Below are 16,639 nucleotides of genomic sequence, written 5' to 3' on the forward strand. Positions count from 1 at the left end.
CTACACAAATATCCAACAAGACATTTGAAACCTGGGTGGGACGTGGGTCAGTTCCTTGTTGGGTAGGACAGTCCTGCATGTCACAGGATGATGGTCCACCTTCAGGGCCACCTGCTATATCATAGTAGCACTGCCCCTTGAAAGCAATGATCAGACTGCCCCACCTCTTTCCAAGATGCCCCCCAGGGGGCAGTCCTACACCCACTGAGAACTACTGCCCTGCAGGGCCAGGCTACCCTGACTCCTACCACTGCTCTTGGGCCCATTTTGCTCCCCCAAGCCCCGTGTCTTGCCACTGTGCAGGCCCAGCAGCCTCGTTGCCTCCTGTGGGCCTCACTGCATCTGCTGTTCCCTCTACTCGAAAGCTCTTCTTCTGACATCCACACGCCAGCTCCCTCCTTCATTCAGCTCTACCCAGCTGATACCTGCCCCAGCGACTCATTGCCACACGCCCACACTTTCTACCCCAACCCTTCCCCAGCCTTTCTTCACAGAACTTATTACCTGGCATTGTCTTTGTGTCCCCTACTAGACTGTAGACTCCAGCAGGACAGATTTTGTCTGCCTTGTTCACTGTTAAGTCCCTGGTCCCCACACAGTGCCTGGCTGACACACAGTGGCAGGATGGGCAGAGGAGGAGGATGGCTGACCCACTGCAGAGTCTTAATTAGACTCGGCTTCCCTGGTGGCTCAGAAGTTAAAGCATCTGTCTGGAATGCAGGAGACCCGGGTTCGATCCCTGGATCGGGAAGATCCCCTGGAGAAGGAAATGGCAACCCACTCCAGTACTCTTGCCTGGAGAATCCCATGGAGGGAGGAGCCTGGTAGGCTACAGTCCATGGGGTCGCAAAGAGTTGGACACGACTGAGCGACTTCACTTTCACTTTCAGTCACAATGTTGGTTGTTTTCATTTTTTTAGGGTCAGGCTATTGGTTTCCTTGGGGCTTCCCTGGTGGCTCTGTGGTAAAGAATCTGCTTGCCAATGCAGGAGACCCAGGTTCAATCCCTGGTCTGGGAAGATCTCCTGGAGTAGGAAATGGCAGCCCACTCCAGTATTCTTGCCTGGAAAATTCTACGGACACAGGAGCTTGGTGGGTTATAGTCCATGGGGTTGCAAAGAGTCGGACACGACTTAGTAACTGAACAATGGTTTCCTTGGTAAAACAATTCCCTCAGAAACCTACACATTTTCTTTCTTTACCAGGCAGGTCCAGTGGCAATGACAGCATTTCTAGTTCTTTCCTGAGCACAGTACTCAGGTTAGCTTTATTTCTGTGCTTACCTACATGATCCCCCCTGAAGATGATGGCCTCGAGGCCGTGAGGCTCAAGCAGGAAGACCACCACACACTCTGTCTGAGTCACTGTCTTCCTGAGCCATTTTTGAGCATAAGCACACTTTGGTGTTTAGAGACTAGACACACGACTATTTGGCTTTTCCAACACTGCAGGACCCTGGATTTCAGGGTTCTCCACCCCCTTCACTTCTGCTGGTAAACTGGCCTATTTTTTTTCTGGAACTCAACTCTGTCATGCCAAAACAGCCAGTAACGATCAACACATACCACATTTCTGCTTTTTCACAGCTTCTTCCACTTGAACAAAAACTCAGTAGACACATAGTTTGCTTTTACAAGTTATCCAACATCATAGCCACATCAGACGTTCTGCCACTGCCCGACAGGGATCCCCAGCTGTTCTGCCTGATGTGTCTGTTTTCTCATTGCCTGCTGCCTGACCACTAAGCTGATGCCACATACCCTGTGAGTGTGCGTTCAGTCGCTCAGTTGTGTCTGACTCTGTGACTCCAAGGACTGTAGCCCACCAGGCTCCTCTGTCCATGGAATTTTCCAGGCAAGAATACTAGAGTGGGCTGCCATTTCCTTCTCAGGTCTTCCCAGACCGGGGATTGAACCTGTGTCTCCTGCATTGGCAGGCACGATTCTTGACCACCGAGCCCCCAGGGAGGCCCCAAGGAAACCACTAGCCTGACCGTAAAAACGTGAAAACCACCAACACACACAGCACACAGCTCTTGCTAGTGTGGCGGCTTGCCTCGAAGTGGTGACGTGGGCCTTTATTTACCTCCAATGTCTTTAACAGGTGACCGTGGTTTTGCGCCAAGTTTGGAACTTTTTCCAAAATTTCTTGGCTAAAGCCCAGTTCATGGCCCTGACCTAACTGTAAGAAGGCAGAGATGCTGTTGATGCTGCGGCAAACTACCACATTCTCACTAAATCACAGGTCTTGAGCCAGTCAGAAACAGCTGGTGGCTCCCGCAACCTGCCGCAGGACAGTGTCAGGGTCCTCCCTAACTTGCCAGTGGGCTGTAGTTCAGCTGTTTCCCACCCTGGCTCAGGCCCAAGCTCTGGTTGGCAGGCCTCCTCCAGTCTCCTGGCCTGGACCGGGTGCCTCACCCACCCTCCCCTGTATGAACATAGCATTTCCTTGTGCTTCTTCTGGACTCTTATTTACTTCATGCCGATTTTATCCTTCTAGACCTTTTTCCTTTTAATATGCAAAAGTGTGATTTATTTGCACTAAGTATGAAGAACATTGATTTTCAGTCCCTTCAGTTAAAAAAAAACAAAACAACAGAGAGAACGTAAGATGATGGCACAGATTTTACACAAAATCTCAAATTCTCAGACGTTCTGCACAAATAATTGTATATATACATGACATATTTAAGGGTGAACTGCAATCCTGATGAAAAAATTCAACTCCTAGTTTGATTTTTTCTCTTCATTGGAGGATAACTACTTCATAATATTGTGCTGGTTTCTGCCATATATCAACATGAATCAGTCACAGGTACTTCTAGACCTTTTGAACTCAGCATCAGGGCACTGAAATAGACTGTTCTGAACCTCTTCTGAGGGCAGGAGATGCATAAAGTGGGGCTGGAGGTACAGAAGGCATACAGACAAGTTTGTGAATGGATATGTACTTTCATCAAAATTCAAGATCAATGACAATGTTGTGGCTGTGGAAGACTAAATCTATCTGCTTGAGATTTAGCAGGAGTCCGAGAGGACAGGGCTTCCCTGGTGGCTCAGTTGGTAAAGAATCTGCCTGCAATGTAGGAGACCTGGGTTCGATCCCTGGGTTGGGAAGATCCCCTGGAGGAGGGCATGGCAACCCACTCCTGAATTTTTACCTGGAGAATCCCCATGGACTGAGAAGCCTGGTGGGCTGCAGTCCATGGGGTCACAGAGTTGGACACAACTGAGTGACTAAGCACACACACGAGAGGACAAGAAGCTGAATGAACAAGGGCAGCCGGTAAGGCTCTGGCATAGGCGTGATGGTGCCCAGGCAGAGCTGTCCTGCATACCAGTCTCTGTCTCCAGTACTGGGGTGTTAAGGGCAAAGAGGGCCATGATGGGGACACAGGGAAATCTGCTCACAAACTGCTCAGGATTTCTCCCACACCTCTTGGCCCAGTTTTGCCCAGAGGTGTCTGAGGTGCCCACCTGCTGATGTACACCTCTGTCAGACCGCCAAATGCTTCCTGTGAGGCAGTCTGAAAACTGGTAAACTTTTTTTTTTTTTTTACTTCAACGTTTCTTTTATTACTTCTTTCTGTTTTTGCTTCCTTTCCCCCATATCTCCTCCCTCTTTTCCTTTTTTGTCTGTGGACTTCTCTTCCTCATCTCAGCTCTTTCACCCACGAGTCACATCCTAGGTGATCTCTTCTTCTACCTCTGGACGAAATTTATCAGCACTGCCAAGTTCACTCATGTCCCTCCATGGCTTCAGCCATGCCTCTGACAGTGACAAATTTTTATCTTCTGGCTTTACCTCCTCTCAACACTTGAAATGTATTTCAAGGAGTACCTCAAATTTAACATCTCCCAAAGAATGCTCAAACTACCGCATAATTGCACTCATCTCACAAGCTATTAAAGTAATGCTCAAAATTCTCCAAGCCAGGCTTCAGCAATATGTGAACTGTGAACTTCCAGATGTTCAAGCTGGTTTTAGAAAAGGCAGAGGAACCAGAGATCAAATTGCCAACATCCGCTAGATCATCGAAAAAGCAAGAGAGTTCCAGAAAAACATCCATTTCTGCTTTATTGACTATGCCAAAGCCTTTGACTGTGTGGATCACAATAAACTGTGGAAAATTCTGAAAGAGATGGGAATACCAGACCACCTGACCTGCCTCTTGAGAAACCTGTATGCAGGTCAGGAAGCAACAGTTAGAACTGGACATGGAACAACAGACTGGTTCCAAATAGGAAAAGGAGTACGTCAAGGCTGTATATTGTCACCCTGCTTATTTAACTTCTATGCAGAGTACATCATGAGAAACGCTGGGCTGGAGGAAGCACAAGCTGGAATCAAGATTGCTGGGAGAAATATCAATAACCTCATATGCAGATGACACCACCCTTATGGCAGAAAGTGAAGAGGAACTCAAAAGCCTCTTGATGAAGTGAAAGGGGAGAGTGAAAAAGTTGGCTTAAAGCTCAACATTTAGAAAACAAAGATCATGGCATCTGGTCCCATCACTTCATGGCAAATAGATGGGGAAACAGTGGAAACAGTGTCAGACTTAATTTTTTGGGGATCCAAAATCACTGCGGATGGTGACTGCAGCCATGAAATTAAGACGCTTACTCCTTGGAAGGAAACTTATGACCAACCTAGGTAACATATTCAAAAGCAGAGACATTATTTGCCAACAAAGGTCCATCTAGTCAAGGCTATGGTTTTTCCAGTGGTCATGTATGGATGTGAGAGTTGGACTGTGAAGAAAGCTGAGCGCTGAAGAATTGATGCTTTTGAACTGTGGTGTTGGAGAAGACTCTTGAGAGTCCCTTCGACTGCAAGGAGATCCAACCAGTCCATTCTGAAGGAGATCAGCCCTGGGATTTCTTTGGAAGGAATGATGCTAAAGCTGAAACTCCAGTACTTTGGCCACCTCATGCGAAGAGCTGACTCTCTTGGAAAAGACTCTGATGCTGGGAGGCATTGGGGGCAGGAGGAGAAGGGGATGACAGAGGATGAGATGGCTGGATGGCATCACCAACTCGATGAACGTGAGTTTGAGTGAACTCCGCGAGTTGGTGATGGACAGGGAGGCTTGGCGTGCTGCGATTCATGGGGTCGCAGAGAGTCAGACACGACTGAGTGACTGATCTGAACTGAATTGAAAGGGAACTTACTAACATCCATAATCAAACCTCCTTTTCTTGCATTTCCACCTTTGTTGATGCTTGACCAAGGGACTTAGCATCTCCCCAGTGGCTCAGGCTGAAAACTGGTAAACTTTTAAAAACATTTTCTCCCTTTTCTTAAGGTTCTGTTGACCAAATTGTAAAAATAAGTGAAACAAAACACACTCAGAACAAAACCCACATTTTTATCAGATCTACTTTTATTTCAGAAGGAAGTTCGTATTATAGTATTTACTTCTGTTTATATACAAGTTCTTCACATTTATTTTTAAAATGCACAGACCTCCCTTAGTTCTCTTGTTCCTGCTTAAATTAGCTGTTATTTTACAATACAAAAAATACCAAAAAATTGCAGTCCTAAATGTATGTATAACACCCACAATCCCCAGCAATGAAATAGTTTACAATACTTACTCCATATTTACATGAGTGCAATATATGCTAAATTATACATATTAACAAACTAAGCTTGAATCCAAACCAAAAACTCCCAAACAAAACAAAACTGTAAATAACTATAAAACATTTCCAGAGCCAGAATTAGTTCAACAAAACAGGCTTCACTAGTGTTTAGAATGTTTTGTGCACAAATTCAGTTATTGAAAGTCAATTCCATTATTGCCTTTAAAAGAGAAGGCGCCAGTTTTCCTCTCCTCTCCAACAAATCACCTCCCTGCAGGTGAAGAGTGTTCATGAATTTGGACAACTCAGGGGAAACATCTCTTGGTGGGCTTGGCTATCTACAAACCATCACGGTGATTTTTATGGTTTGAGCCATTTGGTAAACTGAGTAAACATTTCAGGCTGAGAGTGGGTGCACGGTCCAAGGCTAGACCCTCCGCCTTCCTGGGTCTGTCCTCAGGGGGCCAATTCTCACAGAAACCACTGCAAGGAAAGGTCTCCTGGGATGACAGGTTTGAGGAGCTGGATTCTGCTGTAATTCTCAAGAGCTGCTTTTCCATCTGTCACTGCCCTAGTGTTAGCTTAGGTTGTCAGTGAAGTACTTGGTGAATATTTGTTGAATCATTCCCACCCCATCTCTGAATATACTCTACTAAGTCAAAGGAGCAAGATTTGCACTGAAAGGCAAAGTGTCTTTTTCTAAAATACCGCTCTGGTCTTTCCATTTGCCCCAGACTTCCTGGTGCATCTCCCATCTTGTTACCTCAGGCCTTACGCACTGATATTCCAGTATTTTCCCTATGCTGACAGTCTCTGTCCAGGGCTGCTTTTCTTCCAGGTTAGCTCAGACAGCATATGGTTGGTTTCTCTCCACACCTCCTCCCACATTTAGAGGTGATCCTCACAGGAAACAAAGACTTCTCCCCAAACAGTATGGGAAGGGGACAGGAGGCAAGGGTGAGGTTCTCCATGGGGAAACAGGAGGAGCTAATTATCAACAAAGCAGCTGCCCACTCCCACCCCCAGTTTGCAGTATAGTTAACTATGGTCCTAGGAAATGGTCATCAAAAATTAACACAAAATCACAACAAAATGCAGCCTGAAAAACCCCCTTTTGGAAAATCTGACTAGATCTACGGTATAGACTTCGTATCTTAAGTCTAAGAGAAACATTTCTCAGGACGAGACTGGTCTATTCCCGGCTACCCACAGCACCAAGAGGCCGACAGGAAGATTTACAACGCACTTGCAGAGCTGATGACAGCGACAAGGACATCCCAGCTGCCAGCAGCCTCTTCACACACTGCCCACATTTTCACACGTGCACTCACAGATGAGTCCTGCTTTAAAAGTTATCCAATTGGTCCCAGATGCATTTGAACACATGGGCACAATGGGGATGCCTTTCTCGGCTTTATCATCACTGTATGAGGACTTCTCTGAGCCTGGATATCCGTTATATGGCACAAAAACACATTAGGTCAAACTTGGACACCATTATGTTTAATAAAAATACATAAAGATATTTTTGTTTTATGTACACTCTGAATGTCCAAACATTCGGACACTATTGTATAGTTATGTACAAGTGCAATATCTATGTTTTCATAACTATTTTAATTTACATACAGGCTCTGAAGTTCCAGATGACTTCCTCTTAGTAACTGGCTCTAAGCTGAGTGCCTCTTTCTCCTGCCACCGTCTTCTTCTGGGCCGAGCCTGCAGAAAGCTGCTTGCTACTGGCTGCAAAGGAGAAGCAGCTGGATTCAGCTGTTTCTCTACTGTTGGAGCAGAATTAAACTTCACTTGCTCCTTTCTTCCTTTTAAAAAATAAACATTATCTTTTAGAGAAAAAGAAAACCAGGTGGCTATGGGACACGGTGCTTATTATTTCAAGGCATGGAACTACCATGGGGAGGAGGCTTCTTTGCCAAGCAAACACTAGTCCTTTGAACAAACAAGGACTTCCTTTGTGGGAGAGTCCTCTCCAATGGCCTCGTGGTAATTACAGGGTGAAGGGCCAGTCCATGGCAGGCTCTCTGGGGATACCGTGATCTGGAGCAGAGATGTAGGGAGCTTCTAAGAGGAGGGATCTTCTCTAGAACCGTCTGCTCTTTAACAATGATGTGAAAAAGCAGCATTTTGAGAGGCAAGTCTCAAAGTAGAGGTGTTTTGTGCATCAGACAGTGTTTTACGGTTCGACATCCTTGAAGACATCTTTCCAGGCAATTCTTCATGGGAGGGGTTAGTGTTGGGGAAGAGATAATACTCCCTCTCTCTAGGTACTTCATATAAAGGTGCCGCAGTTTTGCTCTTTTGAGTATTAATTTCTCCAAATTCACAAACTTGAGCATTGTTGTCTAAAGGTCTACCCTTCCTGAGCCTCTGCACACTGCACATTACTCCCCCCTTCCTCCCAGGGTAATGCTAGAGAACTCCTGGGTTTTGAAGCAGAAGAGAGGTCCTGGGAGGCTGCTGCATAATGCCAGAATACAGAGCACCACGGACAGGACAACACGACATCCAGGCAGTGGCCTGGGGAGACGAGCAGGGGCTGCCCTACCCCACTTCAATTTGGTCACGACTTCAATTTGGTCACTTCATTTGGCATGGTTTTCTCTCCTTGCCCATTTTTCTCATGCTTTTCATCCTTATCAGCACTCACTGCCCTCCCCACAGCCACCCCTTGAATCTAGGAGGGAGCATGGGAGGCCTGGGTCCCTCCTGGGGGAAAAAGGACAAACAGCTCCAGGCCGCTCTCCAGGCTTTGGGCAGGTTCTGCCTGACAAAAGGAGACCGAGCCTCTCCTGGCACTCCACCTACAGCCTGGGAATGAAGAATGACCCACCAGCTTACACAGGCTACAGAAACAAATTGCTGTTCTTTGATCAAGGGGTCCCAAGTGCTGTCGTGCTCTTTTCAGCTCAAGGGAGACATGTAACATGAGCAAGCCCCTCCCTCTGTGGTGCCTGGGCAGGAGTGGCCAGAGGGGTTGAAGCAAACATTAGGCCAAGTCTGGGGCAGGGAGGCACATGGGAACATAACTAGTGTCCTTTTTGAAAAACAGGAGCATTCACAGTTAGGTCCTTTCTGCTTTCCTCTCAATCCCTGCTACATTAAATGTTTCTTGGGGTGAGAAAACTCTCCTGGCTGCAAATTAGATTTTAGAAAAGAGCAGATTGCCAATGATAGCTATTTAAGTTTTATAAGAATGTAGGAATGCAATTATGTAAAAACTTATGCTTACTAACTTTCCAATTGCTAGATCTATTTAAAGTCTAGGCACTTAGTGTGTGTGTGTGTGAGAGAGAGAGAGAGCGTGAGTGGCAGAGACAGAGAGACAAAGAGAGGTAAAGAGGAAAGAGAAGGATAGGGAAGGAGAGAGAGAGAGAGAGAACCTCAAATGGATTAAGACTAAATTAATCACGTTGCTACAGAAAACTACATATTACATCAGTTTACATTCCAAGTAACACTGCTGACCTTGACATTTAAAATAGCCCCCTTCTATCTTATGATTCAAAAGAGATGGACCATTATTAATTCTCAACTAGAAAAAAAGTTACTCCCTGGAAGAGAGATATTTGCCTAAATCGTGCAAGAATAAATAGCACATCTTTTAAAAAAGATAGCAGGCTTCAGATGAAAAGTTAATTCATCTGACTAGTTTTTAAAAGACCACATTCAAGAATGACTGATGATAAATGTCTACTTGTAAACACTACATCTTTGTTTTTTGCACAGTTGAGACAGTCCCAAGGACAGTTTTCCACAAGTGAACCTGAGTGTCATTCCTAGCTCTCTCACTCGCTCTACACCGGCCTCCTCCAGCAACAACTGGATCACCCCGTACCTGTAACAAAATCAATTATTTCCTATACGAAAGTAAAAGGTTAGATGCTGGAGTACAGATGGGAGAAACTGTCAAAGAAAGCTTGTGAACATGCAGAGGAGGTGGATGATTCGAGGGTTTCCAGTCTTCAGCCCCGCACAGCATCTTCTCCCTGCCTGCTCCCTCCTGGCAGACGGCTCTGGCATGCCACTCCTTGTTCACAGGGAGTCCCCACCCCAGCATCAAATGCAGGTCCCAGGCTGCGCGGGGGGCTGCTGTTTTCGGTTTCTCACTGCTCCTGACTTCTCTTTGTAGACGACTGGCATCTGCTGAGAAATGTCCACCAGGGCACTGGCCACTGCGAGCCCTTGGGAGAACCCAGAGAAGGAACACAGGAACAACTTGCTTTTATTTAGAAAATAATTGAAAAACTTTCTTTTTACATTCCCATGGCGCAATAAATAAATAAAGTATATACACGGGAAAAACCTTACTTTTAACCTGTATCTCCCTCTATATTCCCCCCTCCCATCAGAGTAACTGCTTTTGTTAGTTTGTATATATTCTTTCAGGGTTTATTTGTACAAATACATATTTTCCTCCTCTCCCCCTTTTTACATAAAAGGAGTACCTTACTTTCCAGCAGATCAACCAACCAAAGTGCTCTGCCTAGTGGTGGAGCATTTAAGTAAGACTGCAGACATGCTTTAAAGTTTCACCTGTCTTTTTCTCCAAAAAAAGCTGCCCTATTTATGATGAAATTCAGATTCATCCCACATTGCCCAGCTAGAGCTATTATTATTTTGATATCTATACCACGATAAGAGTTAGGATAGACTCTGGGGCCAGACTTTGGAATAAGCAAGGTTCTTTAACCTCCCAGTGCCTCAGTTTCCTCATTTGTAAATGGGGAACAGCACAGGCTTGTGTGAGGAGTCAGTGAGTGAACTAATGGCAAGTTGTAGAATGGTACCTGGCTTTTCACCTCCATTACCACTTTTGCTTTGGGGACTGGTGAATCCATTCTCCCTTCTGTATTGGTAATTGATTAACTCGATGTTCACTAGGGAAGGCACAATCCTGGGGAAGCTGGGTTCCTATGTTTGTGAAAAGGCCAGACAGGCTCATAGCCCTGTTGAGGCCTCCAGGAGCCATGCTAGAGGAGTTTCTTACTCCACCTGCTGAGCAGCTTTTAAGTGCCAGGTTTAGTACCTGGCATGCAGTGGGGAATCCACACCAGTGACCACTGTTATAGCAAAGACAAAGCCAGGGGCTTTGGGAGTCCAGAGAAGGGCACTGTTTAAAGTAGGGGTAAATCCTCGTCACAGCCATCAGAAAAGAAAAGACATCCAGAGTGGAAGGGAAGAAAACTGTCATCTGCACATAATAAGATACTATATACAGAAAAACCTAAAGTCTTCACCAAAAACTATTAGAATAAATGAATTCAGTAAAGTTGTAGAATACAAGATTAATACACAGAAATCTATTGCTTTTCTATACACTAATAATTGAACTACCAGAAAGAGAAAGCAAGAAAATAATCTCATTTAAAATCACATCAAAAAAAATAAAATTCCTAAGAATAAACTTAACCAAAGACTTTTAATCTGGTAACTATAAAACATTTACAAAGGAATCTGAAAATAATACAAAGAAATGAAAAGACACCCCATGTTCTTGAACTAGAAGAATACTACTGAAATGTCCATACTATCTAAAGCAATCTACAGAGTTAAGCCAGCCCCTATCAAAATAACCATGACATTTCCCACAGAACTAAAACAAATAATCCTAAAATTTATATGGAACCACAAAAGACCCTGAATTGCCAATGCAATCTCATAAAAAAGAAAAAAAGAATGAAGCTTGAGATATCATGCTCCCTGACTTCAGATGTAATCAAAACAGCATGGTTTCCCCAGAAAAACACACACACAGATCAGTGGACCAGAATAGAGAGCCATGAGAGAATAAAGAACAGAGAATAAATTCATGTACTTATGGTCAATTAATCTATGAAAAAGAAGGCAAGAATATACGGATAAAAATATATGGAGAAAAATCTGTTCTATAAGTAAGTGGTTCTGGGAAAACTAGACAGCTACACATAAAAGAATGAGATCAGAACATCTCCTCACACCACATATATAAAGACCCAAATGTAAAACCTGAAACCATAAAGACCCCAGATGAGAACATAGGTAGAACACTCTATATTGTAGCACTATTTCTTTGGATCTGTCAATAAGGCAAAAGAAATAAAAGCAAACATAAATAAATGTGACCTAATTAAACTTAAATTTTTTTTTTAAACTTTCCTTGAAACCCTGAGAAAATGAAAAGACAACCTACTGAATGGGAGAAAATATTTGAAAATCATATGACCAATAAGGGGTTAATATCTAAAATATACAAACAGCTCATAAATTCAACATCAAAAAACCAAACAACTCAATTAAAAAAATAGAAGACCTGAACATTTTCCAAAGAAGATAACAAGCAGCATAGAGATGGCCGACAGGGACGTGAAAAGTTGCTCAACATCACTAATCATAAGGAAAATGCAAATCAAAACCATGATGAGGTATCATCTCCCATCTGTCAGAATGGCTCCAACAGAAAGACCACAAATAACAAATGTCAGTGAAGATTTGGAGAAAAAGGAACCCTTGTATACTGTTGGTGGGAATGTAAACTGGTGAAGCCTCTGTGGAAAACAGTATGGAATTTCCTCAAAAAACTAAAAGTAGAACTACCATATGATCCAGTAATTCCATTCCTGAATATACATCCAAAGAAAACAAAAATACTAATTCAAAAAGATACATGCACCTGAATGTTCACAGCAATGGTCACAGCATTATTCATAACAGCCAAGATACGGAAGCAGCCTAAGTATCCATACATAGATGAATGGATATGAAGGTGTGGTGTGCGTATACACACCCCCCCCCCCACCCAAACACAATGGAATACCACTCAACTATAAAATGGAATGACATTCTGCCATTTGCAATAATATGAAAAAACCTAGAGATTATTATACCTAGTGAAGTCAGACAGAGAAAGAGAAATACTCCAGGTTTTTACTTATATGTGGAATCTAAGAGAACAAATAAATACATATATAATGAAACAGACTCACAGATATAGAGAACAAAGGGCTAGTTACCAGTGGTGAGAAGGAAGGCAGGAGGGGCAAGACAGGGGTATAGGATTAAGAGATACAAATTACTATGTATCAAATAGAAGCAACAAGGTTAGGCTATATAGCACAGGAACAGGTAACCATTCTTTATTTATTGAAAGAATGGTTTTAGCTACAGAAGAATGGCTTGGATGTGGGGGTTGGGGGGCGGGGCTGTGATTTTAGAGGTCAAGAGCAGAAGCAGCAGACTACAGGGGAGAGATGGCAGCTGAGACTAGACTGGAGATGTGGCAGAGTAAATGAAACAAAGTGGAAGAGTGAGACTCCAGGTGCAGGACTAGCAGAACTTGCCCATGGATTATACATAGAGAGGTGAGGACTGCCTAGGACGACTCTTTAGTTTCTGACTTGAGCAACTGGCTAAATTCCTCAGTAAAGTGAATTCCTTTATTGAGATGGAGATCAAATGACCAAACTGGTTGGAAAGACGTAAGCTCCATTCTGGACATTTTAGGTTTGATAAACCTGAAAAAAGCAAGAGAGTTCCAGAAAAACATCCATTTCTGCTTTACTGACTATGCCAAAGCCTTTGACTGTGTGGATCACAACAAACTGGAAAATTCTGAAAGAGATGGGAATACCAGACCACCTGATCTGCCTCTTGAGAAACCTATATGCAGGTCAGGAAGCAACTGTTAGAACTGGACATGGAACAACAGACTGGTTCCAAATAGGAAAAGGAGTACGTCAAGGCTGTATATTGTCACCCTGCTTATTTAACTTCTATGCAGAGTACATCATGAGAAACGCTGGGCTGGAGGAAGCACAAGCTGGAATCAAGATTGCTGGGAGAAATATCAATAACCTCATATGCAGATGACACCACCCTTATGGCAGAAAGTGAAGAGGAACTCAAAAGCCTCTTGATGAAAGTCAAAGAGGAGAGTGAAAAAGTTGGCTTAAAGCTCAACATTCAGAAAACGAAGATCATGGCATCTGGTCCCATCACTTCATGGCAAATAGATGGGGAAACAGTGGAAACAGTGTCAGACTTTATTTTTTGGGGCTCCAAAATCACTGCAGATGGTGACTGCAGCCATGAAATTAAAAGACGCTTACTCCTTGGAAGGAAACTTATGACCAACCTAGATAGCATATTCAAAAGCAGAGACATTACTTTGCCAACAAAGGTCCGTCTAGTCAAGGCTATGGTTTTTCCAGTGGTCATGTATGGATGTGAGAGCTGGACTGTGAAGAAAGCTGAGCGCTGAAGAATTGATGCTTTTGAACTGTGGTGTTGGAGAAGACTCTTGAGAGTCCCTTCGACTGCAAGGAGATCCAACCAGTCCATCCTAAAGGAGATCAGTCCTGGGTGTTCATTGGAAGGACTGATGCTGAAGCTGAAACTCCAATACTTTGGCCACCTCATGCGAAGAGTTGACTCAATGGAAAAGACCCTGATGCTGGGAGGGACTGGGGACAGGAGGAGAAGGGGATGACAGAGGATGAGATGGCTGGATGGCATCACCAACTTGATGGACATGAGTTTGGACAAACTCCAGGAGCTGGTGATGGACAGGGAGGCCTGGCATGCTGCAATTCGTGGAGTTGCAAAGAGTCAGACACGACTGAGTGACTGAACTGAACTGAAGCACAAGTGGACAGGTCATGTAGGCAATCTAATAACTGAGTATTAAGCTTGGTGAAGAGAACAGAATTAGAGATATGAACCTGGGAAAGACAGAAGGTAGAGGTTACTTAATATTGGGGAATATAAACTCACACTGAAAGAGAAAAAAAGCCTTGGGTTTGGCACAAGGAACCTTAAGGTGTAGAGACTGGAAAGGAGACTAGCCATTATTTTGTAATAACTTTAAATGTAGTACAGTCTATTAAAAATACTGGATCACACCTGAAAGGCTAATATAATCTTGTAAATCAACTATAATAAAAATAAATAAATAAAATGGGGAAATAGAGAAGGGGGTGGCAGAGATGGCCCCATCCTACTGGTAGGTCTCAAGCAGGGAGCAGGTCTTCATCAGATTGGGACACATCAGGCAAAGTTTGGAGCAGGGAAGGCCACAGTGCCGCATGTCTGTCACCCCTGCACCCCCAGCACCTTGCCCTCGGGGAGCACCAGTCAGTGTCTGCTTAGCTGGGCACTGACAGAAGACACTGCTCCAGAGCATCACGTCAACGGGCCCTTCTGCCTTTGACATGGACAAGGCCAAGTTAGGGGCTCAACTCACAGAAATCCCTGCTGCTGCTGCTGCCGCTAAGTCACTTCAGTCGTGTCCGACTCTGTGTGACCCCAGAGACGGCAGCCCACCAGGCTCCCCCATCCCTGGGATTCTCCAGGCAAGAACACTGGAATGGGTTGGCATTTCCTTCTCCAATGCATGAAAGTGAAAGTGAAAGTGAAGTCGCTCAGTCATGTCTGACCCTCAGCGACCCCAAGGACTGCAGCCTTCCAGGCTCCTCCGTCCATGGGATTTTCCAGGCAAGAGTACTGGAGTGGGGTGCCATTGCCTTCTCCAACAGAAATCCCTAGATGAGGGCAAATCAAGCCATTCACTTATGACATGAAGACAATAAACCCTGACCTGGCCATGTCTAATGTCCTCCCTCATGAGAACACCACAGACCCAGATCTGAGGCCTGCAGGATCACTGCGACTGAAAGCTGTCTAAACCATTTCTATTATTTGAGGCATCCCTTCAAAGTACTCCATGATTAATCAAGATACTTCCCAAACTGTATTCCACATTTCCTTTGTGTTCAACAGTAAAATAATGTTTATCTAAATTACGATTCATGTATTTGATGGAGTAGCTGTAAAAGATGGGTAAGATATATATACTAAGTTATAAAAATGTTTAAGATAGTTACATGAAAAAAGAAGAATAAAAATAAGAGTTATACAATCACTGCAACTAAATTGATGATAAGGGCTGGGAAGGAAACACAACAGTGAAAATAGGTGCTACAGTAATGCTAGAAATACCAATTTGAGAACCACTAGCTTGCAGGAGCCAGCTGGAAGCCATGAAGTAAGATGACTGAGGAAGAGTGCATGGAGCACAGAGGGAGAAAGCCTCAGTTAAGGGACAGCAAAGAAAGAGAAAGTAAAGGAACAACACAGCCGGTGGGGAGGAAGCATTGGTGGCAAAGGAAGGTTTGGCTGGAAGCAGGCTAAGGAGGCTGATGAAGTGAGGAGATCCAGATATTTTCCAGGAAGGAATGGTGACCTTAGAAAGAGGGGTTAAGGAATACAGGGGCAATGAGATCATCTTTCCAAATCCTCACAATGACACGAGGCAGGCACTACAGGTATACCTCATTTTATTGTGCTCACAGATAACTGTGTTGTTGTTTTTTTAAAAATTGAAGGTTTATGGCAACCTTGCATTGTCAGATAATAGTTAGCATTTTTTAGTAATATTTTTAAATTAAATGAATGAGGAACCGTGTCTTTTTAGACATAATGCTATTGCATCTCAACAGACTACAGTATAATATAGACATAACATATATATACTGGGAAAACAAAAAATTCGTGTGACTCACTTTCTTGTGATACTTGTTTTACTGCAGTTTTCTGGAACCAAACCTGCAATATTTCCTAGGTCTGCCTGAATGCAGTATCACTTTTATAACCAAGTTCCCTATGAAAATGAAGGAGTCTTCACACATCTAACACATAACCCTCATTTGTCAATAACTGTCATCTACTCACCGGACTGCCCAGGAGGAGGGATTCCACCAAGGCCTCGAGGGAGCCTCACAAACACAGAGAGGACAGCAGCTTTGTTGCCAAAACACGGCTCCAGGGCAATGGGCTTGGGAACAGTCTGGTGGAAGAAAACAAAGAATTACCTAAAATGGAGTTCCCTAAGAAACACCTTCATAGCCTTTACATGTGATTTCTAAAGACACCCCTTTGTTAGTTTCTATTGTTATGAAACATCAAACAAATCACAAACTCTGGAGCTTAAAACAGCACCTATTTATTATCTCAGTTTTTTAGGTCAGAAGTCCAGGTGAGAGCTCTGTAGGTTCTCTGCT

At 43.9% G+C, this 16,639-nt stretch overlaps 1 protein-coding gene across 1 annotated transcript in view; it reads right to left on the reverse strand.

The window, feature by feature from the left end:
- Nucleotides 1-5,368: 5,368 nt before the first annotated feature.
- The window catches only part of ATRN (attractin), a 189,079-nt gene continuing 177,808 nt past the window's right edge, over nt 5,369-16,639 (reverse strand). Inside the window, exons 28-29 of the mRNA XM_055544325.1 lie at nt 16,311-16,425; nt 5,369-9,787 (exon numbers count right to left, since the gene is read on the reverse strand). Of these exons, the coding sequence (XP_055400300.1) occupies nt 9,663-9,787; nt 16,311-16,425 (240 nt within the window). The 3' untranslated portion in view covers nt 5,369-9,662. The remainder of the gene's footprint in view (nt 9,788-16,310; nt 16,426-16,639) is intronic.

The sequence above is a fragment of the Bubalus kerabau genome, chromosome 13, assembly GCF_029407905.1.
Source record: "Bubalus kerabau isolate K-KA32 ecotype Philippines breed swamp buffalo chromosome 13, PCC_UOA_SB_1v2, whole genome shotgun sequence".
NCBI classification, from domain to species: Eukaryota; Metazoa; Chordata; class Mammalia; order Artiodactyla; family Bovidae; genus Bubalus; species Bubalus kerabau.